The 20,037-nt window shown below is 40.8% G+C and overlaps 1 protein-coding gene across 4 annotated transcripts in view; it reads right to left on the bottom strand.

Annotated features, from left to right (window-relative positions):
• The window catches only part of dscamb (Down syndrome cell adhesion molecule b), a 126,597-nt gene that overhangs the window by 9,961 nt on the left and 96,599 nt on the right, over positions 1-20,037 (bottom strand). For 2 of the 4 annotated variants that reach the window (XM_084350154.1, XM_084350156.1), the window contains exons 12-28: positions 13,387-13,583; positions 12,915-13,011; positions 12,483-12,611; positions 12,190-12,357; positions 11,482-11,552; positions 10,540-10,783; positions 9,892-10,038; positions 8,868-9,023; positions 7,888-8,027; positions 7,211-7,364; positions 5,853-5,970; positions 5,559-5,725; positions 4,485-4,583; positions 3,086-3,274; positions 2,367-2,657; positions 570-746; positions 132-162 (exon numbers count right to left, since the gene is read on the bottom strand). In XM_084350154.1, coding sequence (XP_084206280.1) covers positions 132-162; positions 570-746; positions 2,367-2,657; positions 3,086-3,274; positions 4,485-4,583; positions 5,559-5,725; positions 5,853-5,970; positions 7,211-7,364; positions 7,888-8,027; positions 8,868-9,023; positions 9,892-10,038; positions 10,540-10,783; positions 11,482-11,552; positions 12,190-12,357; positions 12,483-12,611; positions 12,915-13,011; positions 13,387-13,583 — 2,575 coding nt within the window. The remainder of the gene's footprint in view (positions 1-131; positions 163-569; positions 747-2,366; positions 2,658-3,085; positions 3,275-4,484; positions 4,584-5,558; positions 5,726-5,852; positions 5,971-7,210; positions 7,365-7,887; positions 8,028-8,867; positions 9,024-9,891; positions 10,039-10,539; positions 10,784-11,481; positions 11,553-12,189; positions 12,358-12,482; positions 12,612-12,914; positions 13,012-13,386; positions 13,584-20,037) is intronic. The other 2 variants (XM_084350155.1, XM_084350157.1) reach the window with 1 other exon arrangement.

The following is a 20,037-nucleotide window of genomic DNA, read 5'->3' as shown; positions in this document are numbered from 1 at the left end:
AGGGACGGCATATCGCTGGTGCAGTGTATTTGATTTTTACTGATGGGTCCTGTAACTCTGGGCTACATTGTGATTTATGTTTGCTGCCTAAAGAAAAACTGCTGGCATAAATTAAAAATAAGTGCACATACCTCATCAGCATTTCCGCCAGGCTTTTGGCATCTGTGAAGTCAGCAAAGAGGGCGTTAATACCATAATGTCCTAGCTGATAAACTACAGCAGTGAAAATACTGTACAATCACTGACAATGACAGTTAGAAAAAGGCAATGAGAGCGTGTCAGAGAGTCAGAACATTTGACATGGAGCTGTTTGACCTGAAGCGACAACTACTTTTTCGCAGTTCAGACACACTTGAGCGTCAAAAGATTTGAATAACATGGCACATTTTCTTTCATCTGTGTGCTTATAGATTTCGGAGTATGTTTACCCGTAGGCAAACAGGTAGGCAGGTGTTTCAACATCTATGTACAAAGTATGCAAATATGCTTAAGGGTTTAATAATGTGCAGTCTTCTTTATGTTATTCAGATGAAGTGCATTTTTTTTACTTGAGCTGCACGAAAACCCACCTCTGAGTCTCTTAAGCCTCTGCTCCCTCCTTCTCCTCTTTAGCACCATGAGCATGATAAAGACCAGTACGGCTACCACCAGAATAGAGGTGATGGTCACCACCATCTTTAGACCGCCGCTGCCTGACATGTTATCTGAGATGGGGTCTCCGGTCTTCAGCAGGGGAGGGATGGTACCTTGGAGAGAAACACATTCAGACAGTCATGAGAAACGAATACTCAGACATCAAGAGCCTCATCTGAATGAATGTTTCCTTGATGAGATGTGACATCCTTGTTTAAAAAGAAACAATATTTTGCTCATTTTATGCAACACCAAATAATAATAATAATGTGCAACAAGGTTTAAAAACAATGATTCCTGCAAGTAAAAGGTGAGAAAAAAAATCTTTTTTTCTCAGTCAAGGATTATAGTGATGAAAACTGCTCAGGGATTTAAGTTTGAATATTGACTTTTAATGTGCAGCCTTCAAATCCCTTAAGCAGCATTCCAGTTGATTTAATAACCAATTCTGCTTGTTCTTGACTCATTAGAAAAGTAGTTTAGGCCCTTTATGAGCTTCTAACTTCAGCTTTGTAAATGTTATTACTTTTGATATTACTAGTTTAATTAAGCATCCATCAATCCATTTTTTTAAAAAGGGAGTCTGCAGCCACTCTCAGAACACACTGGCTTTAACCTAGATAGCGCATTCACATCTAGAGGCAAATTTAAGTCTTTAGTTCACCTGAAGTGAATTTCTTTGGAACTGTGGGAAAAAAATGAATGCAGACATGAGGAAAAAAAACAAACAAAACGAAACAAAAACAATTGGGATCTTCAACTGCTTTAAAAAACATGAATATTTCCTGCCTTCCCTGGGTTTAATCTCATGGATGAAATATATATTTTTCTCTTTGGTCATAGTACATTGAAGCTGGGGCACCAGGTTTGTGGGAGACTGAACATGTGCTGTGAGTCTCCTGGGCTGCTGCTCAACAGCTGAGCTGAACGAGAGACTGACTGTCAAACTGACAATAGCATCCACACAAACATGCCCACACACAGACACACACATGCAAAAGAACTTCAACTCACACATTACATCCTGACAGGCAGCTTACACGTCTCAGCAAAACCCTTCAAAGGAAATTAATGAACAGTCTGGAGTGCAGCACAGCTCTCACCACCTCCTATCCTTCTTTACAGCTTATACACTTCCTTTGTGTATGACTGACACAATCTGTAGCCCAAGGCGAATTAAGCTACACCACGGCCCTGTGGAGAATTTGAAGACCAGCCCCGTTTTCTTACTCAGCTGAGCCGTCAGAATACTTGTCAATTTGTTCAAAGGCTGACAAAAATGTGGTTTTGACAAATACTCTTAAGGCATAAACTTGACTGTAGGGCAGAACTGCAGAGTGGCACTCCAAGCTGAAACACTGCTGCCACAAACAGCTGTAATAAAGGGTGCAACTCTGTTTGAACTGATGATGTAATAGTAAAAAAACAGTAATTTCAACCAGTCAAACAAGTAAAATGAGCATAATATGGGACCTTTAAACTGGATGAAATCTGATATCAAAGAATCCATTAAGGAGAACAGACAAGAAGAAAACCCTTTTCACTGGTACTTATACTTATCTCATGTTCTTTGTCATTCATGTTATCTAATGTGTGGCCATATTTTCAGTTTGAAGTTAAGTTGTATTACTTATTTTAAGGTCCTTAAATTACCCCTGAGTTGCTTCGGATGCTGATCCAATGATCCTTTATATCTGAGCAACTCTGTGACAATCTGTTTAATCCAAACTCACTTCCGTCAGCATTGAGAGTAGCGAATGTGATCCTCTTTTCTGCTGAGCCGGCGCTGTTGGTGACCTTCATCTGCAGCTCGTACCAGGTCGCCTCCTGCAAGTCGTACAGGATGTAGCTCTTGGTCAGCGATGTGCGCTGGGCAGTGGTCCAGGTGGCCGAGTCCACAGCACGGTACTCCAGTATGAAGGAGGTGATTGGACAGCCGCCGTTGTTCCAGCCGACCAGGTTGAGCCTGGCCCTGGTGGAGTTGATGCTGGTGAAGAGTTCATGTTCTTTGGCAAACTGCGGTTCTGAGGAGAAGACGGAGAGAAAAGATGATCAGCCTCTCACAGTTTGAGATCTAAGTTTTGCAAAGTCGAGCCATTAAAACTTTTGTGGCCATTAAGAAAGTCAAATTAATAAAAGTAAACCAGCTCAAAGGAATATGAACAGGAGTTCTGAGTTATTTGTTTTTAAGATCAATGAAAACAAAATCGGACCCCGTCATCAAATTTCAGTGGCAGAGCACAGAAAATATTCCCTTACCTACTTTAATTCATTTTTCCACAACAGTTATTAGAGAGCAATTGAAATATATTTATCGGAACACGGCTCCCAAACGAAGTTGCTTCGAATGATCTCAGACAACATGATTAGTTGTTATCACAGAACTGCATTTTGACCGAGACTCAGAACTCAAAATGTAACAAATTCATTCCCCCAGGACGGCACTCCTTACCTTTTCCATGTGTCTTAGCTTCAATGATCTCACTGATGCGCCCGGGTCCCACTGCATTCTGCGCTGTCAGGGTGAATTTGTACCAAGTGCCGCACTTCAGGTTCTCCAAACGGTATGAACGTTCGCTGGGGCTGATGGGAAAACTTCCCCACTGCTCGCTGTTGTCCTCTGAGTACTGCAGGATGTAACCTGGGGAAAGAAAAGTGAAAGAGAGGGGAGGCAGAAGATTAATGATGATTGATTAATGATTAATGTCTCACCCTCCTAAACCGTGACCACGAAAAATGCAAGAGGCCCTCTGTAGAGCTAGCGTTTGGTTTGTGTGTTCTGGGCTGCTGTAGAAACATGACGGACTCCGTGGAAGAGGACCTGCTCCGTCTGTAGATATGCTGTGTTCCTACTGTATCAAACAAAAGTTACCATTTTAACCAGTAACTGACTTGTCAATACAATTCCTACCAAAATCCAAGTGTTAATAATCGTTGGAAATGTATCCCCCGATGTATTTATTTCATTTGACCTGGTTTGGAGCTGGATAACATGTTAGTAACCTCACATCAGCTTCAGCTTCAGTCCATTAACCAAGGTAACAACACCTAACTTGAGCTGAACAGTAGTCAGTAGTAGTTTTTTGCAGTTGCTGATAGACTACAGTCATTGGTTTTAGTCAAATTAAGTAAATAAGTAAGTGTCAAACATGTGGGAAGTGTTTGCGCTGTTTGCCAACAACAACAACAAAGGCAGAGCTCACTAACATCATTGAGATCACTAACAACATTGAGATTTCATGGCAGTCCATCCAATTATTCAGTTATAGTTGTCTGGTGTTACGGTGACAGGACAGGCCGACCGACCAGCACTGCCTTCCCCAGAGCCCGCTGCAAGCCTGGCTAAAAATAGACAATTGCAAGCTTAGGTGTGTGTGTTTTGGTGATGGATGACGCTGTAAGCAGGGAAGCAAAACAAATATCAGAGAGAAGGTATCACGGGCAGCTTTTATAGCGACTACAACTCTACAGGCAGGAGCTGCATGATTAGGAGCAATGATAAATCACCGCAAATCGTCTGACTGTGATTGTGCTTTCTTTAAGATGGAGAGCTTTAATCTTTCACTTAAACAGACCTAATCTTCCTCACTGCTTTTTAATCTACCTTTGAGGACTTGGGTATTCAGCCCGACCCCCAGATAATGAGAAACGGGAGCAAGAACAGGAATGTTAGACCAGAGGAAAGGAGGAGGTGACATTGGCTGTCATGGGGAGGGAGATGATTCTTATTTAAAGTATAATGCATGTGGTTGAAGCATGTTTGTGTGTGTACATCGTTGTAGTGAAACTCTTCACTGTGCTGTTTCAAATTGTTTGTTGAGTGTGCGTGTTTGCAGCTGTGTTGCTCTCACCTCGGATGGAGCTCCCTCCGTTGTCTCCTGGTATCCATGACAATGTGATTGATGTGGTGGTTGTCTTTGTAACTGTGAGGCGCGGCTGGTCAGGAGGGACTGAGGACGAAACAAAAGTTCACCGCATGGTTAGTATTTGTTTTCAACTGCCTCATGTGTCCTTGTCAAGATTCAGGGTCAAACCTGTAATAAGTCCCTGTAACGACTAAGGTTATTATAGTTAACTAATTGGGCTGCACGACTAATTGAAATATTATCGAAATCCCAGTATGGTCAAGTGTAATATCCAAATCACAGGAGCCACAACCTTTTTGATAAATGTACAATACGTAACAAAACAGCATTATAATGAAGTACTGTAGTGATGCAGAGACGTCCTGACCTACAAATCCTGTTCTTCAGGTGTAACAAAACATGTTTCTTTGGTACAGACAGCAACAAATGTCACATTGTCATGATTTGAATTGTTTTTTTCTGTGACCATTTTTTTAAAAATAGACTTTAGAAAAACATAAACCAACTGAAACAATATCGTGCACACATTACAAAACTAACTAAAATACTATAAGTACATACCGTACGGGAAATGTCTTTAGTTTTAGTATTTGTCCATTTGGTCAACTGTGTCAGCACAACAAGCATGAGGAAGCACTGGTGCGTATGTTTACTGAGACCGGGATTTCAATTACTTTACACAAAGTATTTTGTTTGTATTGTAATATCTATTTTGAACGTATTAAATCTTGCTCCTAACAAATACCCCCATGTTAAATAAGAAAAAATAACGAAAGTAAACTAAAACTAAACATTTTTAAACAATAGAAACTACACTGAAACAAGCAAACCCACATTGGACACTAAACTGAATGGAAAACAAAGAATAACTGAACTGAACACAAAACTACAACAGCCCCGGGTAGGACACCACACTCCTGTCCAAGGTAGAACGACCATTTGTTGAGGATTATATTTGAAAGGTTTGAGTTTAGGAGATGTGATGGGCTAAGAAACATTATATAACCCAGCAGCTGTTCGAGCTCAAAGCACATGAACAACATCTGTTTGACTGCTTGCCTTGGACCTGCAGGTTAAGTGTGATCTCGTCTGACCCCCAGTTGTTGCTGGCCACACAGCTGTAGTTCCCAGAATCCTCTGCTTTCACCGTGCGGATGATAAAGCTGCCGTTGCCGTGGACACTACGACGACCATCCACCAGGACAGGTGTGGGTGTACCATTAGTGCTGGAGAGAGAGAGACACAATGTCAGGACAGTTATTACTACAGGCCAGGAAGAAGAGACATGATGTTGCTAGTCGGATGCTGTGTCTGTACTGAGCAGTGCTGCATGATTGTTCATGTGTGACTTACTTTCCCTTGAGCCACTTGATGGTAGGAGGAGGGTCTCCAACAGCCTTGCATGGTAATACAATGTCCTTCATCCAGGGTGTGGTCACTGTCCCATTGAAGGTCAGAATCCTGGCTGGAGCTAAAAACAACACAAATACACAACTTTGTTGGTTGGTTAAACAAAGACGCCTTCATAGACAGTCAAGAAAATAAAACAGTGTTACACATCTTTAAATGTGATTGATGTTTAATGCACATCCTTTCTATCTGTTGTCATCTATAATTGCCAGAAATGGTGACTTTGATAAGAAGTTTGCACCTCATCACTTATTTATACCTTAATGAAACCAAAATAGTCTAATGATAATTAAGATTCATTGACTTCTTTACCACACATTTTAAGTATAATACTGACAACAAGTGGTGGGGGAAGTATTCAGATCCTTTACTTGAGTATAGTACTAATATCACTCTCAAAAACACAGGTCCTATCACTATTGCAAAGCAGTCCAATGCCTGAGTGGCGACTGCAGCAATCCTTTGAATCACCACTTTCAGCTGCTGCCCTCACAGCAAAAGTAAAGAGCGCTCTGTGCCTAAAGGAACATTTATCGAAAATCATTTGTCCCTGCTGCAAAAAAATACCTTAATCAGGAAAGACAGACACTTTTTGAAGTGAGTCTGCTACCTCAGCCCACAGCACTTTATATCTGTCTTTTTCTAAGTACTAAGTACTTAGAAAAAGAACACTAAGTACTTCTAGTACTTTGTGCTCTTTTTAATGCGGATCCTATTGTGTTTCAATGTTAATGTGTTTTAAAGTGTCTTCTTTTGAGTGTGACTGTTTTTTAAAACACCTTTAAGTCTGGATTGAAACTGTTACTTAAGCAAAAGTATGTAAATAAAATCAGGAAAATGAACATATGAATGAAATATTTAAAGTAAGAGTACTGTAATAGTGTAACTTTTATACTTTACATCATTAGATTATTATTACTCATGCATGAACATAAAAGCACAATTTTACTGTTGTTTTAATGTGGCACCTTCACACTGCTTGCTTTGTCTGACCAAGAGTACAGAACTATTAAAATCAATTAAAATTAATGAAATAATTATGATAAATAATAAGGATATAACGAGGAATAATAAGGAAAAGCATCAGATGCTTTGCACCAAACATCTGAGAGGATGGAACCAAGAAATGCTTTTATAAAAAATACTTGCAACTAAAGCTGTAAAAGTAAAAGCAGAGTATTGCCTTCTGTGGTTATCGATAATGGATAGATGGATGGATTATTCATGCTTCGCGTGACAATAACTGCATGAATCCAAACTTCAGAGGTTACTGTCGGTGGAGCTTAGTGAGGGTGATGTACCTTTGGCCAGAGGCTCCACTGTGATCTTCTCACTGTTGTTGCCGTGTCCTGCGGCCGTCACAGCCACCACCCAGATACTGTACTGTCTGTTTCGAGCCAGATTGGGGATCCTGTAGAAATATGCATCTGGAGACGCCTCAAACTCACTCATAACCTGTAAAACAGAGAGAGAGGAGAGATCATTGTATCACTGGATAGCAGCAGAGAAACAGATGAGAGCAACTCATCTGGGTACTTTGCCCTTGCATCATACCTCGGCCCTGTTTTGAGTGAGAACCGCCACTCTGATTTGACTGGTGGTAAATGAGGCTTTGCAAGTTTAATAGTGTAAAATAAGAATACCTCATCACTTTTTAGCTATGGGGAGCCAAAATCCTACAGCTAGTCAGGCAAATAATCATGCTATGTTGTTACTGATCTATGTTCTGCATCATTTTATAGAAAATAGGGGTTGATGAGTGTTTTTAGGTCTGCCTTCAACAAAGTGGACTAACCTGACATACACAATAACTTTATTAAATGTCCATTTAATATATTTCTTTCATCTATCACTTTTTCCGTCATAAAGACGCTTATTTTGCTGTTTTGGTATTCAGTTCAGTGTGACAAACTATACAGTGGCAAACTGGGTAAGACATTGTGAAAACATGGCTGAACATCTTTTGGCATACAAATGCTAATACCATCGGATGCAGGTTAGAGCAGAAGACGATGTATTTCCTGATGATGCCATTGAGTTTGAGCGGAGGCAGCCAGGAGACAAACACCACAGAGCTGCTGGAGGCTGCAGCCTTGACCCCTGCTGGAGGGCCAGGAACTGGAAGAAGAAGAGAGCAGTGCAGGGTTCAGAGAAGCCAAGATAAAAACAGTGATTTTCCATGGATGTGTACTTTCAGGATGTATTGCTACAAATCTCACTTAAACAAAGTGTGGGATGTATGTGTACTGTAAAGCATAAAGCAGATTAAATATCCCCAGTTTGTTTCATATTGTTGAAAAAAGGTCAGTAAATGTTTGGGTTATAAATGGGCAATATTATTCCTCCAGCACACAGCACCATTAATCCTTTAGTTGTTTTGTGCTACATGTTTTTCAGTAGCAACTAATGTTGTCCCAGAATTTAAAACTTTGAAGCAATACTAGTTTAACAAAGGGTACTGGGTACCTCTTCTGATACCACGGCAAGAAAAAAATGTGATTTATGTGATAAACAACAGAATAAGTCACTGAGCAAAGACCAACACATTTGTAAAAATGTTAAAATCTGAGCCGCCTTGGATTGAAAATCTGTTTTTTTTTGGTACTTTGATACTTTCAAATATATAATTAATGGAGATAGTAAACACATGGTATCAAAGTATTGATACTTTTGAATACCTTAGTAGCAAATATACTCTCAATATATTTTAGTGAATTAATTGGACCAGTATCATTGCTTGTTACTTGCTTGGTTATTCTCAGACCAGATAGTACTGAAGTAGTAAAGATGACTATCTAATCCAACATGATTTACAAATAAGAACTTGAATAAACACTGAGGTTAAATTATTAAAATTACTCTAACACTGGTAAGAAACAAGTTTTTTCTAGGATGTGGATTAGACTGAAAATAAATATGAGTGTGTTATTATATCTGTTATGTTGTAATGAGTCATACCATCCTCTTTAGTGCGGACGTAGATCTGTTCGCTGCGGACACCATCTCCAGCGTTGGTGAAGGCTAAGACCTGGATGCTGTAGTTGGTGTACTTCTCCAAACCGTCCAGCTCGAGAGACGGCTGATTGGTGGTCACGTTCCTGATTTCTCCCAGTTCTGACACAGGAGAGGAGACACGCTGAGTTAATTCAGTGCTGACAATGTATTGAAATATTTGTTACCTGTTGTTTAAGCTAAACATTTACCCCAGTCTACTGAGAGGGTCAGCTGAATGTGTAGTTTAGATCATGTATGGGAAACACTCCTCTGCATTATGAAGTGTTTCAACCCCCAAAAAACAGGTTACTTTTCAATTTTGCTGATTCCTCTCTCCAGTCCTCTCCTTTCTTTTCCTCTCCTGCCTCATGCCCTGTCACTCAGAGCTGAGGCATTGGGCCTCACTGAGTTATTGCATTATGAATTATTGATGGAGAGCAGCCAGACTGCAGGTTGGATCACTGCTATACGGCGGGGTATACATTCAGGGGGAAAAACACAGACCTATTCCCCGTGTGCAATGCGGTTCTTGTATTTCTCCTGTTGGTCAGCTTTAGAAAAACGATCATTTGATTCTATCATGTGGCACAACTTGCTTGAAAATCCGATGTTGTTCATCAAGTATGTAAATTGAAATGTATATCAAAAATTCATATTGTTAGAGGAAGTAAGTTGCTAAACATTCCAATAAAAATACAGGAACATGATGACCGTGTCATAAACATAAAGAAGGATGAGTCAGTAGATAAGAGTGGTAAGTGAGCCACAATTGTCCCCTATGAGGAGAAAAAACCTTTACACACATGACAGCTTAAATAATCAGTTACACCACCTCTGCAGCTCTCAACAGCATATTACAGTATGGAAATACCACAGCTTCCCCTGGTGGATGAACCATGACAACAAGCAAAACCAATGAAAAACCAAGTTAATGAAAAATCAAGCATCTGTCAGTGATATAAATGTTTAGGTGTGTTGATGTTCATACCTCCATCAGGCAGGTTGGCCCAGTAGATGACTCTGTATCCCTGCAGGTTTCCATTGAGAGCCTCTCGGGGCAGAGGCATCCAGGAGAGGGAGATCACCTCTGGGGACTTCGCCACAGCCAGGACGTTTTCAGGAGGACGAGACGGCACTAACAGAGACACAGAAAAAGTGTTGACAAACGTAGGACATATTACATATTATATTTAGTAAAATACTAAATAATACTAATAAAGCACTGAATATCAGGAGTTTGTTTGTCTGATGTAATTCACCAAATGCCCAGTAGAGGGGAGCCTTTTCACAAGAATACTGTATGTTTAAGCTTTTTTGAGAGCCATTGCATGTATAATATATATATATATATATATATATATATATACTGTATATACGTATATATATATATATATATATATATATATATATATATATATATATATAAGGTCTACAGTAGATAGAAGAAATATGGGGTCAAATTTGGCTCCAAACTTAATCAAATGACAAGTCAAACAGTAAAAAGTCTTCCAGAAAATTTAAGGTTATGCTTAAAGTAATAACCCAATAATCTATATGTACGGACACGAGGACTTCAACCCAGGAAACCCAGTAACATGTATATAGCACATCAGATCCACCTTTACCCCCTCCTTACCATCCTCCAGGGTTTTGGTGACCACCTGCTGTGAGGACGGCCCGGTGCCGGCCCTGTTAGCAGCCTGGACCACCACGCTGTACTGAGTGAACTTCTTCAGGTTGTCCAGCGTGATGCTCTCTGTGGTGTCTCCTGTGGTGTCCACGCTGATGATGGTGAACTGGTGGCTCCCACCAGGGCTGTACTCCCTGTAGCCCACCTGGTAGCCACGGATCACGCCGTTCTGCAAGTGCTTCTGGGGAGGCTGCAAGATGAGAAATGTTAGAAGACCATCACTAATGAGTGGCGGTTACTTTTACCCAAACTACTTAAACTTTAAATACTGAATCCTAAAGCAAACAACTCATCAAACAAAAAACTGATATTAGTTTATCCAACGTTCTGTAGCTGGACGTTATCAAAAATAAACAGTAATATCTAATGTAGCTATGATGCACATGCAGTCCAGGATATGATCACATCTGTCTTATTGCTCCACCTTCTGGTCACAGGCCTGTATAACATCAATACAACCACTTTAGAAACCGTTTAAACAAGCTCTTAAGGCACTCATTAAACATTAAACATTAAACTGAACCCAGACCATTTTTGCAACATTACTGAAAAATATAACTTATTGAGCTTTTAATGTTTTTTGTTTATGGTCAATGTTTGTTTACTGTATAAGACACCGCACGGTGTAGCTCCCCCCACCACATAACAATTTCTTTCAACAGCTCACAGTGACAAGATCATGAACTGTTTTATATGAGACATTGCTCAACAAAGCTGCTTTATCGATTACAGCAACAAACCAGTGGAAAGTTTTGCCTACAGGTATTCAATTGTAATGAGTTTAAATCTACCGTTAAATAAAATACAATAAAAAATACGATAGTCTACATGCTGGTATCTATGTCAGTGCCTCAGCTCATATAAAAGTTCATAAAGTTTAGACTTCACCTTCCAGGAAACTCTGATGCTCTGAGGGGAGGTGGGCTCCAGAGTGACATCCTGTGGTGGGCCGTCAGGAGCTGTAAATACATCACAGTGTTCAGTGTCACTGCAGACTGGCGTCTCAATAGAAGAGACCATCGGCCATCCACGTGTCATGTCATTTAATTTCACTAGATGGTGCTGTTGAGTTAAGAATGTCTCTTTCCTTCCTGCTCCGTCTCATTCAAGTGCCTCACAGTTTCCACCTCAACTTAATAATAATTTAAAATAAACTTGTAACACAATCAACTTTAACCTTTAGAATAACACGCGGAATTGATACATGTTTTATTCAATTTGAAGTTTATGACTTTATTTTAGCAATGAATCCAGTAAAATGGGGCATTTTAATGTGCTGCTCTGCCTGTGGGGCAATCATTATAGGCAATAGAAGATAAGTGAACACTGATAGAGCCAACTTAAAGCAACAGTGAGCTGATCTGTTTCCCCAGATATAAAAGATGATGACCTCCATTTAAAACAACCATAAAATAATTATGTGTAAGATGACTCTACAGGTTTGAAAGCCAGGAGAAAATGGAAGCTGAGGAGTTTCTTTCCAAACCAGCATTCAGACTCTCTAAAGAGCAGAGTTAAGGTATAAACACACATCACGGGACAGTCTTAAGTTTATTATAGTCAAATTAACAAGTTACAGTTCAGAAGATCAATTACCTGCTTCATCAGTGGTGATGGTGAGCTCATTGCTAGGGTTGCTGTTGCCAATTATGTTCTTAGCGACCATGCGGATGTTGTAAGTGGACGAAGGGTGGAGGTCAATAATAGTGGCCTGGTTGAGCTGCGGTGACACATCTTTGGTTACCTGGGCTGATAGCCATGACGCTGTAAGAAACAGAGAGGCAGAGGGTGAATAAACTGTTTGCCATGGAGAGAAACATTTCTTATTTCTCATTTAATGTGTAACAACGACACATATAGACATAATTACTTCTTGAACTGATGCCTACCTGATTTGTTCTTGCACTCAATATCATATCCTGTAATCGGGCTGTTGCCATCAAAGCCCATGGTCCAGCGGAGAGCTATGGTCCGATCCTTAACCTCCCGGATCTCCACCTCGGGAGGGTCGGGTGGTTCTGAGGAAAAGTGTGAACACAACAGAGAGTTACAGTCCTCAGACAGAACTGGATGGCAGGCAGACCAGACAGATGAATTGGTTTTACTCTGTCTGTGATTTCCCCAGCGGGAGATTATGCAGTTAGCACTGCAAGGAGCAGGAGTCACACTGTGCAGCAATTAAATTTATAAATGAATGATTTAAGTAATAAATGATAGAAAACTTGACTACTCCTGCAGGGAGTTTTGTCTTCTTACAAACACAGCTGCTGAAAAAACGCCCGCAGTGAGCTGAGCTGAGTCTGAGGCGAGGGGGAGCTTACCTTGCACTGTCAGCTGTATGATGCCTCGGTCCTCACCGAAGGAGTTGATGGCATGACAGGAGAAGAAACCAGAGTCCTCACGAACTGTGGGCATAATCTACAGAGACATACACCATGTGCAGGGAATTAACGTGGGTAGAACCTCTTCATCCCTCTTCATCCTAACCCATGCGGGACACTTAGCTAGTAAATCATCTCAAGGCACATATTCCTTGAGATTTTACATTACTGTATTACACATGTACTCATTCATGCTGTATTTTAATAACCATTAAATTGAACTGAGAGGGAGCGCTTTAATATTTTATACTCTACTTGAAGATTTTAAGATTATGTGAATGTATTTGAGCCAGATTCTTTTAGCCATGGCTTCCCTCCTCTTTCTCCCTCTCTGCTTTCCATCTGTCCAAATAGATAAAAAATGACTGCAGGTTGTTCTCTAAATATGTTTGCATTAAAACTGAGTGCTTACCACCAGTGTAGAGATGACTTCGTCTGCCACCTCTTTGACAGTGACTACGTATCGGCTGGTCTCCGGGTTGATGATGCGTTCTTCTTTCTCCCAACGCACCATGATGGGTTTCTCCCCGTGAGCGATGCAGCTCATCTTCTTCTCCTCGCCCTGCGTGGCCAGAGTGGTGTTTGGGTAGGAGGTGATCATGGCTGGGACTGGATGGAGGGAAAGAAGTTTAAGGGGAGAGTGGAGGAAGAAAATGGAAAGAAAATAATGGTGTCAGTTAAAACATTCAGGTCTTTGCTGTTTTATGCACATTTGCCGTCGAAGATATTGGTAGAGAAATCGTACATCAGCTGTGTTAACAGAACATCTGCTTTGGAAATACTTGCTTTCATAGTACGATGTGTTGATCTTTTTATCCCAAGATACAAAAAAGGGAATTACACAGCACATATGCATTCACGTCTTATTCTGAGAAAACTCCTTCTCTTTTTCTCTGACAATTATGACAACCATTTAAACACTCCAGGGACCATCATGAACTCATGTTTGAGTCTACTCGTCTCCCGCAATACTTTAAGATGGAAACGGAGCCCTTCAGGTAAGCCTGTGCCTGCTTTGATAATGACAGCGAGCGCTAACGTGCTGCTTTCTGAGGATGAGGTGGAGGTACAGAGAAGAAAGTGGTGACTCCTGACTGAACTCCCATCAGTCTGAGTGTGGAGCCGCTCTGGCTCTACACCGTAACCGCACACCAGGCTCATTAGAAACACATCTAGCCTGGGTGTGTGTGTGTGTGTGTGTGTGTGTGGTTCAGCAGAACGAGGATCTGTTGTAAATGTCTCTCACCCAGACTACTCACAGTCTGTACTCTTACTCACACTTTCTTTCATTCTATCTTTTTCTCCCTACTTGCATGAAGACGTGTCCTGATTATAACATTCACTGAGACTTTCAGGTGCTGTTCACAGTGTAATGATCTCTAAAGGGTGAAGCTTCTGAACTGAAAACCATATTAACTTCTGCAGTTTGAGGAGACTTAATGAATATGTTCATCTCTATCAGTGTGGACATTATGGACATTATCCTTAATGATTATCTTAGATGTTTAAGCCAGTAAAACATCTGATGTGATTGCTGCCAGTTGTGTGATGGCTTATAAACTTAAGACGATCTGACTTAGTCAAGGAACATCAAAACCTGCAAGTGCAATGGCTACTACAATAATGTAGTTTTATATTATTATTTTACTTTTAAATCATTTTAAACTACATTTTAACTCATTACACTACATTAAGATCGCCACTGATGTTTTATTAGTGAATCACACAAAAAACGTCCATCACAACTTCCCAGAGCCAAAACAGACTCTTCAAACTTTTCTTTATCTGATTTTAATAGTCACATATTTTCAGTTTACAATGATTTTGGTTACTTAATTACTTAAAGCTGCCTCGATTGACATTTTGGCCACTTGGGGGCAGTAGAACCTTATAAACACAACACTGATTAATAATCACTCTATAAAGTTAATATGGCAAACAAGTTAGCAAACGGTTGCTTATTTACACATCCAGCAGATATGGAGCAACATTATCATTCATTTTGAGATGTGTTTGTGTCGATATTCACTACAGTGAAGATCTGGTTTGATTTCCACCAACTCCTAAGGGAAATATTTGTGTTTTTAGCTTCTAAATGCTGGACTTCGGTTTCTAGCTAGTACTAGCTACTGTCTGTTTTTTTTGTTGCTGGGCTACTACTGTTACAGTGGGTTTAAAAACAGCTGCCTGCTGCAGCTTTAAATGAATGGGAATCAAAACAGTTGAGTTGAGGGCCAGAAAACCAAAACAATGGGCTGAAAGTGAACAGCAGCATCGGGATTGACTCATTTTACTTTAACAGACTTTCAATCTTTTGTAAATATAAAAATACTGATCAGAGCAGCTTTAAATTCATCTGCTATCAACATTCTTTTGAGTTTCTGTTGTGTGATGAATCAATTTGTCCTAGTTTACATTAGACAGGCCAGCGTTCAGGACCATACTGTACGTTCACCAGAGGGTTTCCAGGGTATGTAAATCTGTACTGTGGTGAATACTGTGTCAGTGGAAAGGACAGCAGTGGCAGCTACATGTGGCAGATACTTGTTTCGTGGATGTTGGAGGCCTTCTCTTCCAAGCAGAGATGCAATATGTGTGTTTGAGTCAGTGTGCAAATGTCTGTACACTCCTGAATAATGTGTCTGTGTGCGCGGATACGAGTGTTATACTGTGCGTGCATATGTATGAATGTGTGTGCATGAGAGCGGCTGTGTCTGGGGGAGCTAAGTGGGCGAGCACAGAGAGCAGAGAAGACTTGTGCTCATGACACATCTCAGCCACACTACACGATGGAGGAGAGAGGGAGAGCATGTACCCCTGCAGCGCTAACTATGATCCCTCTCCCTCGCTCTCTCACTCCATCTCCCTCCTCAGGCTCCCACCAGGACAGCGATGATTTAATGATGAGAGAGACCACTTTGATTATTCATACGCAGCAGACAAGTCCGCTGGCCGTGCTGTTGTCTCACACAGACACACACGCATTCGAACATATACAGGCATGCACGAATAACAACAGATGCACGCACACACATGCACATTCAAAAGTACACAAACCACGGCAAATACAGAGATTCTGGCCTCGCATGAGTGTACAGTATGCAAGTGTAGACACACAGACAACCAAAGAAATATAGTGATGCATGTGCACAAGCAGATGCAGACCAAAACAGAAGCACTGACACACACAAACACATTTTAGAAACACACAGATGCCTCCCCACACGTACAGTATTCCTCTGGGTCAAACAGTGTTTGGAGATAACTTTGTAATCATTTGTTTTGGCTTCACACAGGAGCCAGTCTGCTACAGTTTTGCTCGTAGTACGAGTGCCAGGAAGGTTAGACAATCACAAGTCAATTAAAGTACTTGAATTTATAATGAATCATTTATTATACCGCACTTGTGTGAATGGCAACTTGCCTAACAGTGTTTGAATTGCCTTGATGTGTTAAACCTCAACCAGGCTGAAAAATGCTAATGCTGATTGTCTCTTTCCCTTTTGGTATTAATTATTTCAGTGGTACTTGAATATACAGATTTACTCACAAATTTCTTTTCGAGTCTGAACAATTCTCAATTTTTAAGTCTGATACTGACAGTGATGTTTGCAAGTTTAAACAACAATTTAAAGCTACTGATGTTTAGCTGCATTGTTTTTACCACCTTCCCCATCTAAGTTAAAGTTGCAATATGTGAGAATTGGCCAACTTTCAAATTCATTCTCCAAACCAATAGGGGGCAGCATATCACCAGAGTAACTGCTACCTGATGCTAAAAGCTACTGCTAGTTAGCTCAGTTAGCCATGCAGCTAGCGGTTCAGACGGTGAGCTTGGAGCAGTGCGGGACTGTTGGTGTTTACACTGCTAGCACAGGAGCCTTGTCCATGTCAGGCTGGGGATAGCTGGTTAGTATTCTAGTAGTCTAGAAGTTAAACATCTCTGCAACTCTACATAGATGTCATAACATCCAGACCATTATTTCTTCACACTCTGTTTATAATTTTCATTAATTTTGTAATCTTTTCTACAAAAATGTGTTCACAATGCACCTTTAGGTGTGTTAGCGTGCTAACATTCGCTAACTGACACTTAACCTAACGTACGGGGACTGATGAAGTCATTAGTTTTGCAGGTATTTGGATATAACTTTAGACATAAAGCTTTGGACTAATTAAAATTCTGACCTCATGATGGCGCTAGATGAGAAGTTAAGGCAACATAAAAGTGTGGACCAAATTTTTTACAGCTGTCTATCCAATAGATCTCAAGACATTTCAATTACAACTGCAAATGTGAATCTCCATGGTGGCAAAGTCAGTGGGATTCATCGTCTGGGCCTCTCTGATATATCTGTACCAATTTCATGGCAGTCCATCCAATGATTGTTGAGATATTAAACCAAAATGGTGGACCAACCAACAGATAAACCTACATTGTCATCCATCAAGCCGTACTGCTCACATGCTAAAAATAAGTTGCACATGCTCTCTAGCGGAGAACTATTTAATGACTATTTAACACTGTTCTGAAATTACCTCAAAGATGTCTTTGAGAGGTCTGGCACCAGTTCATCTGTGATAAGCTAGTATCTGACAGTAATAATGGCCATACTGCTGTATCCGTTGATCTCTAATTTATATATGCATACTGTAAAGAGATTTAACAAGCACACACACATACACACTCAGTAACCCCCCCACACAAACAAATAAACAGACTCCTTCAACATGTTTCTCTGTCTTTTTTCTCACAGTACATTTCCTCCTTTGATGCAGCCAACAAAAATCCAAAGGGGGTGCTACATTTATGTGTGTTCACGTGCACAGACGAGGCCTGTGCGCTTTTGTGTGCGTACGTGCACCCTCAACCCCCGCCCACCCCCGACATGATGGAATGTGTCAGACTTGGGACTGCCAGCGTTTAAACCTCATCTCTTATTCACTCGCAGCCCCTCCCTCTCCCTCGCTCCCCACACCATCATCCCCTTTCCCACTGCCCCCGCGCAGGAAATCGCTGATTTATTTTGCATAGCAACTATGAATTTTAAGTGAGTCCTATTAAAAGAGTCTTCTCAGCCCCTTCTCTAAATGTTATTGCTCCTTAACAGGGGCTATTTTCTCCATCTAAATCTGAGGCCTTGGCAGTGTGAGTTAACATCGACGAAGCTTCTGTTTGCTCGTCGAAAGAGCTCGAGAAAGGGCGAACAATGACAGCTCACAAGGCTGTGTGTGAGTGCGTGTACATGTTTCTCTTTATAAACCATGTTTGTATTAGAATACAAGTCATCTGTGTTTGTGTATGTGAGCACATGCTTGTCTGTGTGGGTGTGGGTACAGTATGTTCCCGTACTGTATATGCATTTGCAGTTATAAATTCATCTGTGTGCATTGGGAGATGCTTCAATCTGCCTCTGACCTTGTGTGTGTGTATGTGTGTGTGTGTGTGTGTGTGTGAATGAAACATGCAAAGTGTTCACGTCTTCAAGATGGCTACCTTGTGATGTAGACTGCAGTATCTAAAATGTTCTACAATCTCCACAGATCTTGGTTGTGCTTCAGTGGCCCGAGTGGAGGTGAGCCTACTCACTCGCTTCCTCCTCATCTCATCTCCATGCGTCTACCGTGCAGCACTCGCAGGGCCCCGGGCTAAACCTATTCTTTTTGATAGCCCATAATTGCTCGGTTGATGTATATTTTTTAATATCCAGCGATATTACAGGGGCCCTGGTAATAAAACACAGGCGGGTAGAGGAGAAAGTGTGAGTGGGAAGAGGGGAGACGAGGGAGAAAGGCAAAGCTGAGGGGATAGAGAGGGAGGGAAAGAGGGGGGGGACAAAGACAAAAAGGTGCATACAGGAGGTGAGGGAGGTATGGAGGGATTAGAGGGGAAGAAACGTAGAGAGAGGTGGAACCTTTCCGATCCTTTGACCACGTTGTCAGGTTCCCCTTTCTGACATGAAGTGTGCAGGAGAAAATATGGGTTGGATCTTTTATTATGAAGAAGAAGCACTACATTTCTGGCTAGAAACCGTCGACTACGCAGCTGGCTGGCAGATTTGCTCAGTTGTAGCTAGCTGGCTAATTAAGCTAACTAACGTCCACTTGTGGTTGAACACAGTTTCCCTAGCTGACTTTTAAAAATGTCCAGCTGATTATTTTTAAATTGAGAACCCTGTAAAATGTGACTTGATGGCTGGATATGGCAAATGATACCATGCTAAAGATTTAGGCAAAAGCTGCAGTTGAGATAGTTACCCTGGCATGCAAACTTTTGGAGCTTATGCTACCATAAGCCTACTGTTTTATCCACTCCTAACACTTCTGCGTTCTTCTTTTTGGTTTTGGAGAGGGTAATTAAAAGGACACAACCCTACAAACTCTTCCAAGTGTTTCTCTCTGCAGCCCCACTTACATCACTTCACCATGTAGACGAATTCAAATCCAGATATCCAAAAATGTTTCTCAAGCAAGAGGTTTCGCCAATCGTCACCTGTGAGGATTTTATGCCCTTCTTTGTCGTGATTGATGGTAAGTTGAATATCTTTGGGTTTTGGACCATTATTGTTATGCGTATTCAATCTTGACTATTATTGTGTAAAAGCTCGAAACAAAAGTTGTAAATCCGATGTTATCTATTCATAATTGTCTCCTTAAAGTCATTCTAGGGATAAGTTTGCATACAAAAAACTTAAAGAAATATTCTTTAGCTAAAATGTAAAATTATTTTACGCTGGTACATTTTCTCAGTTTCAGAGAGTTTTACAGAGAAGCTCTGTAACATTTCACACATTAAAAAGATCTTTAATTCTCTAAAGCACCGAAAACAGCGCTACTATTATATAAGCAGAATGATTCTCTTGTGGTGATGGGGGATTTAGACACTTGGAGGACACACAGCAGCCACCAAATGAACAAGGGTATAAATGAAACAAATAATGCGTTCTTTATCTTTTTAATCTCTCTCTCAATGCCGGAAAATGTGAGAAACAAAGACAGCCAGAGAGTGCAAATAAAGCTGAGAAACATGCGGACTGCTCTTCCCCTGAGCCCCTTCGTCGGC

The sequence above is a fragment of the Pagrus pagrus genome, assembly GCF_965226575.1.
Source record: "Pagrus pagrus genome assembly, chromosome: 4".
Classification (NCBI taxonomy): domain Eukaryota; kingdom Metazoa; phylum Chordata; class Actinopteri; order Spariformes; family Sparidae; genus Pagrus; species Pagrus pagrus.
The sequence above is the reverse complement of the archived record's forward strand: the minus strand, read 5'-3'. Positions and strand labels throughout refer to the sequence as shown.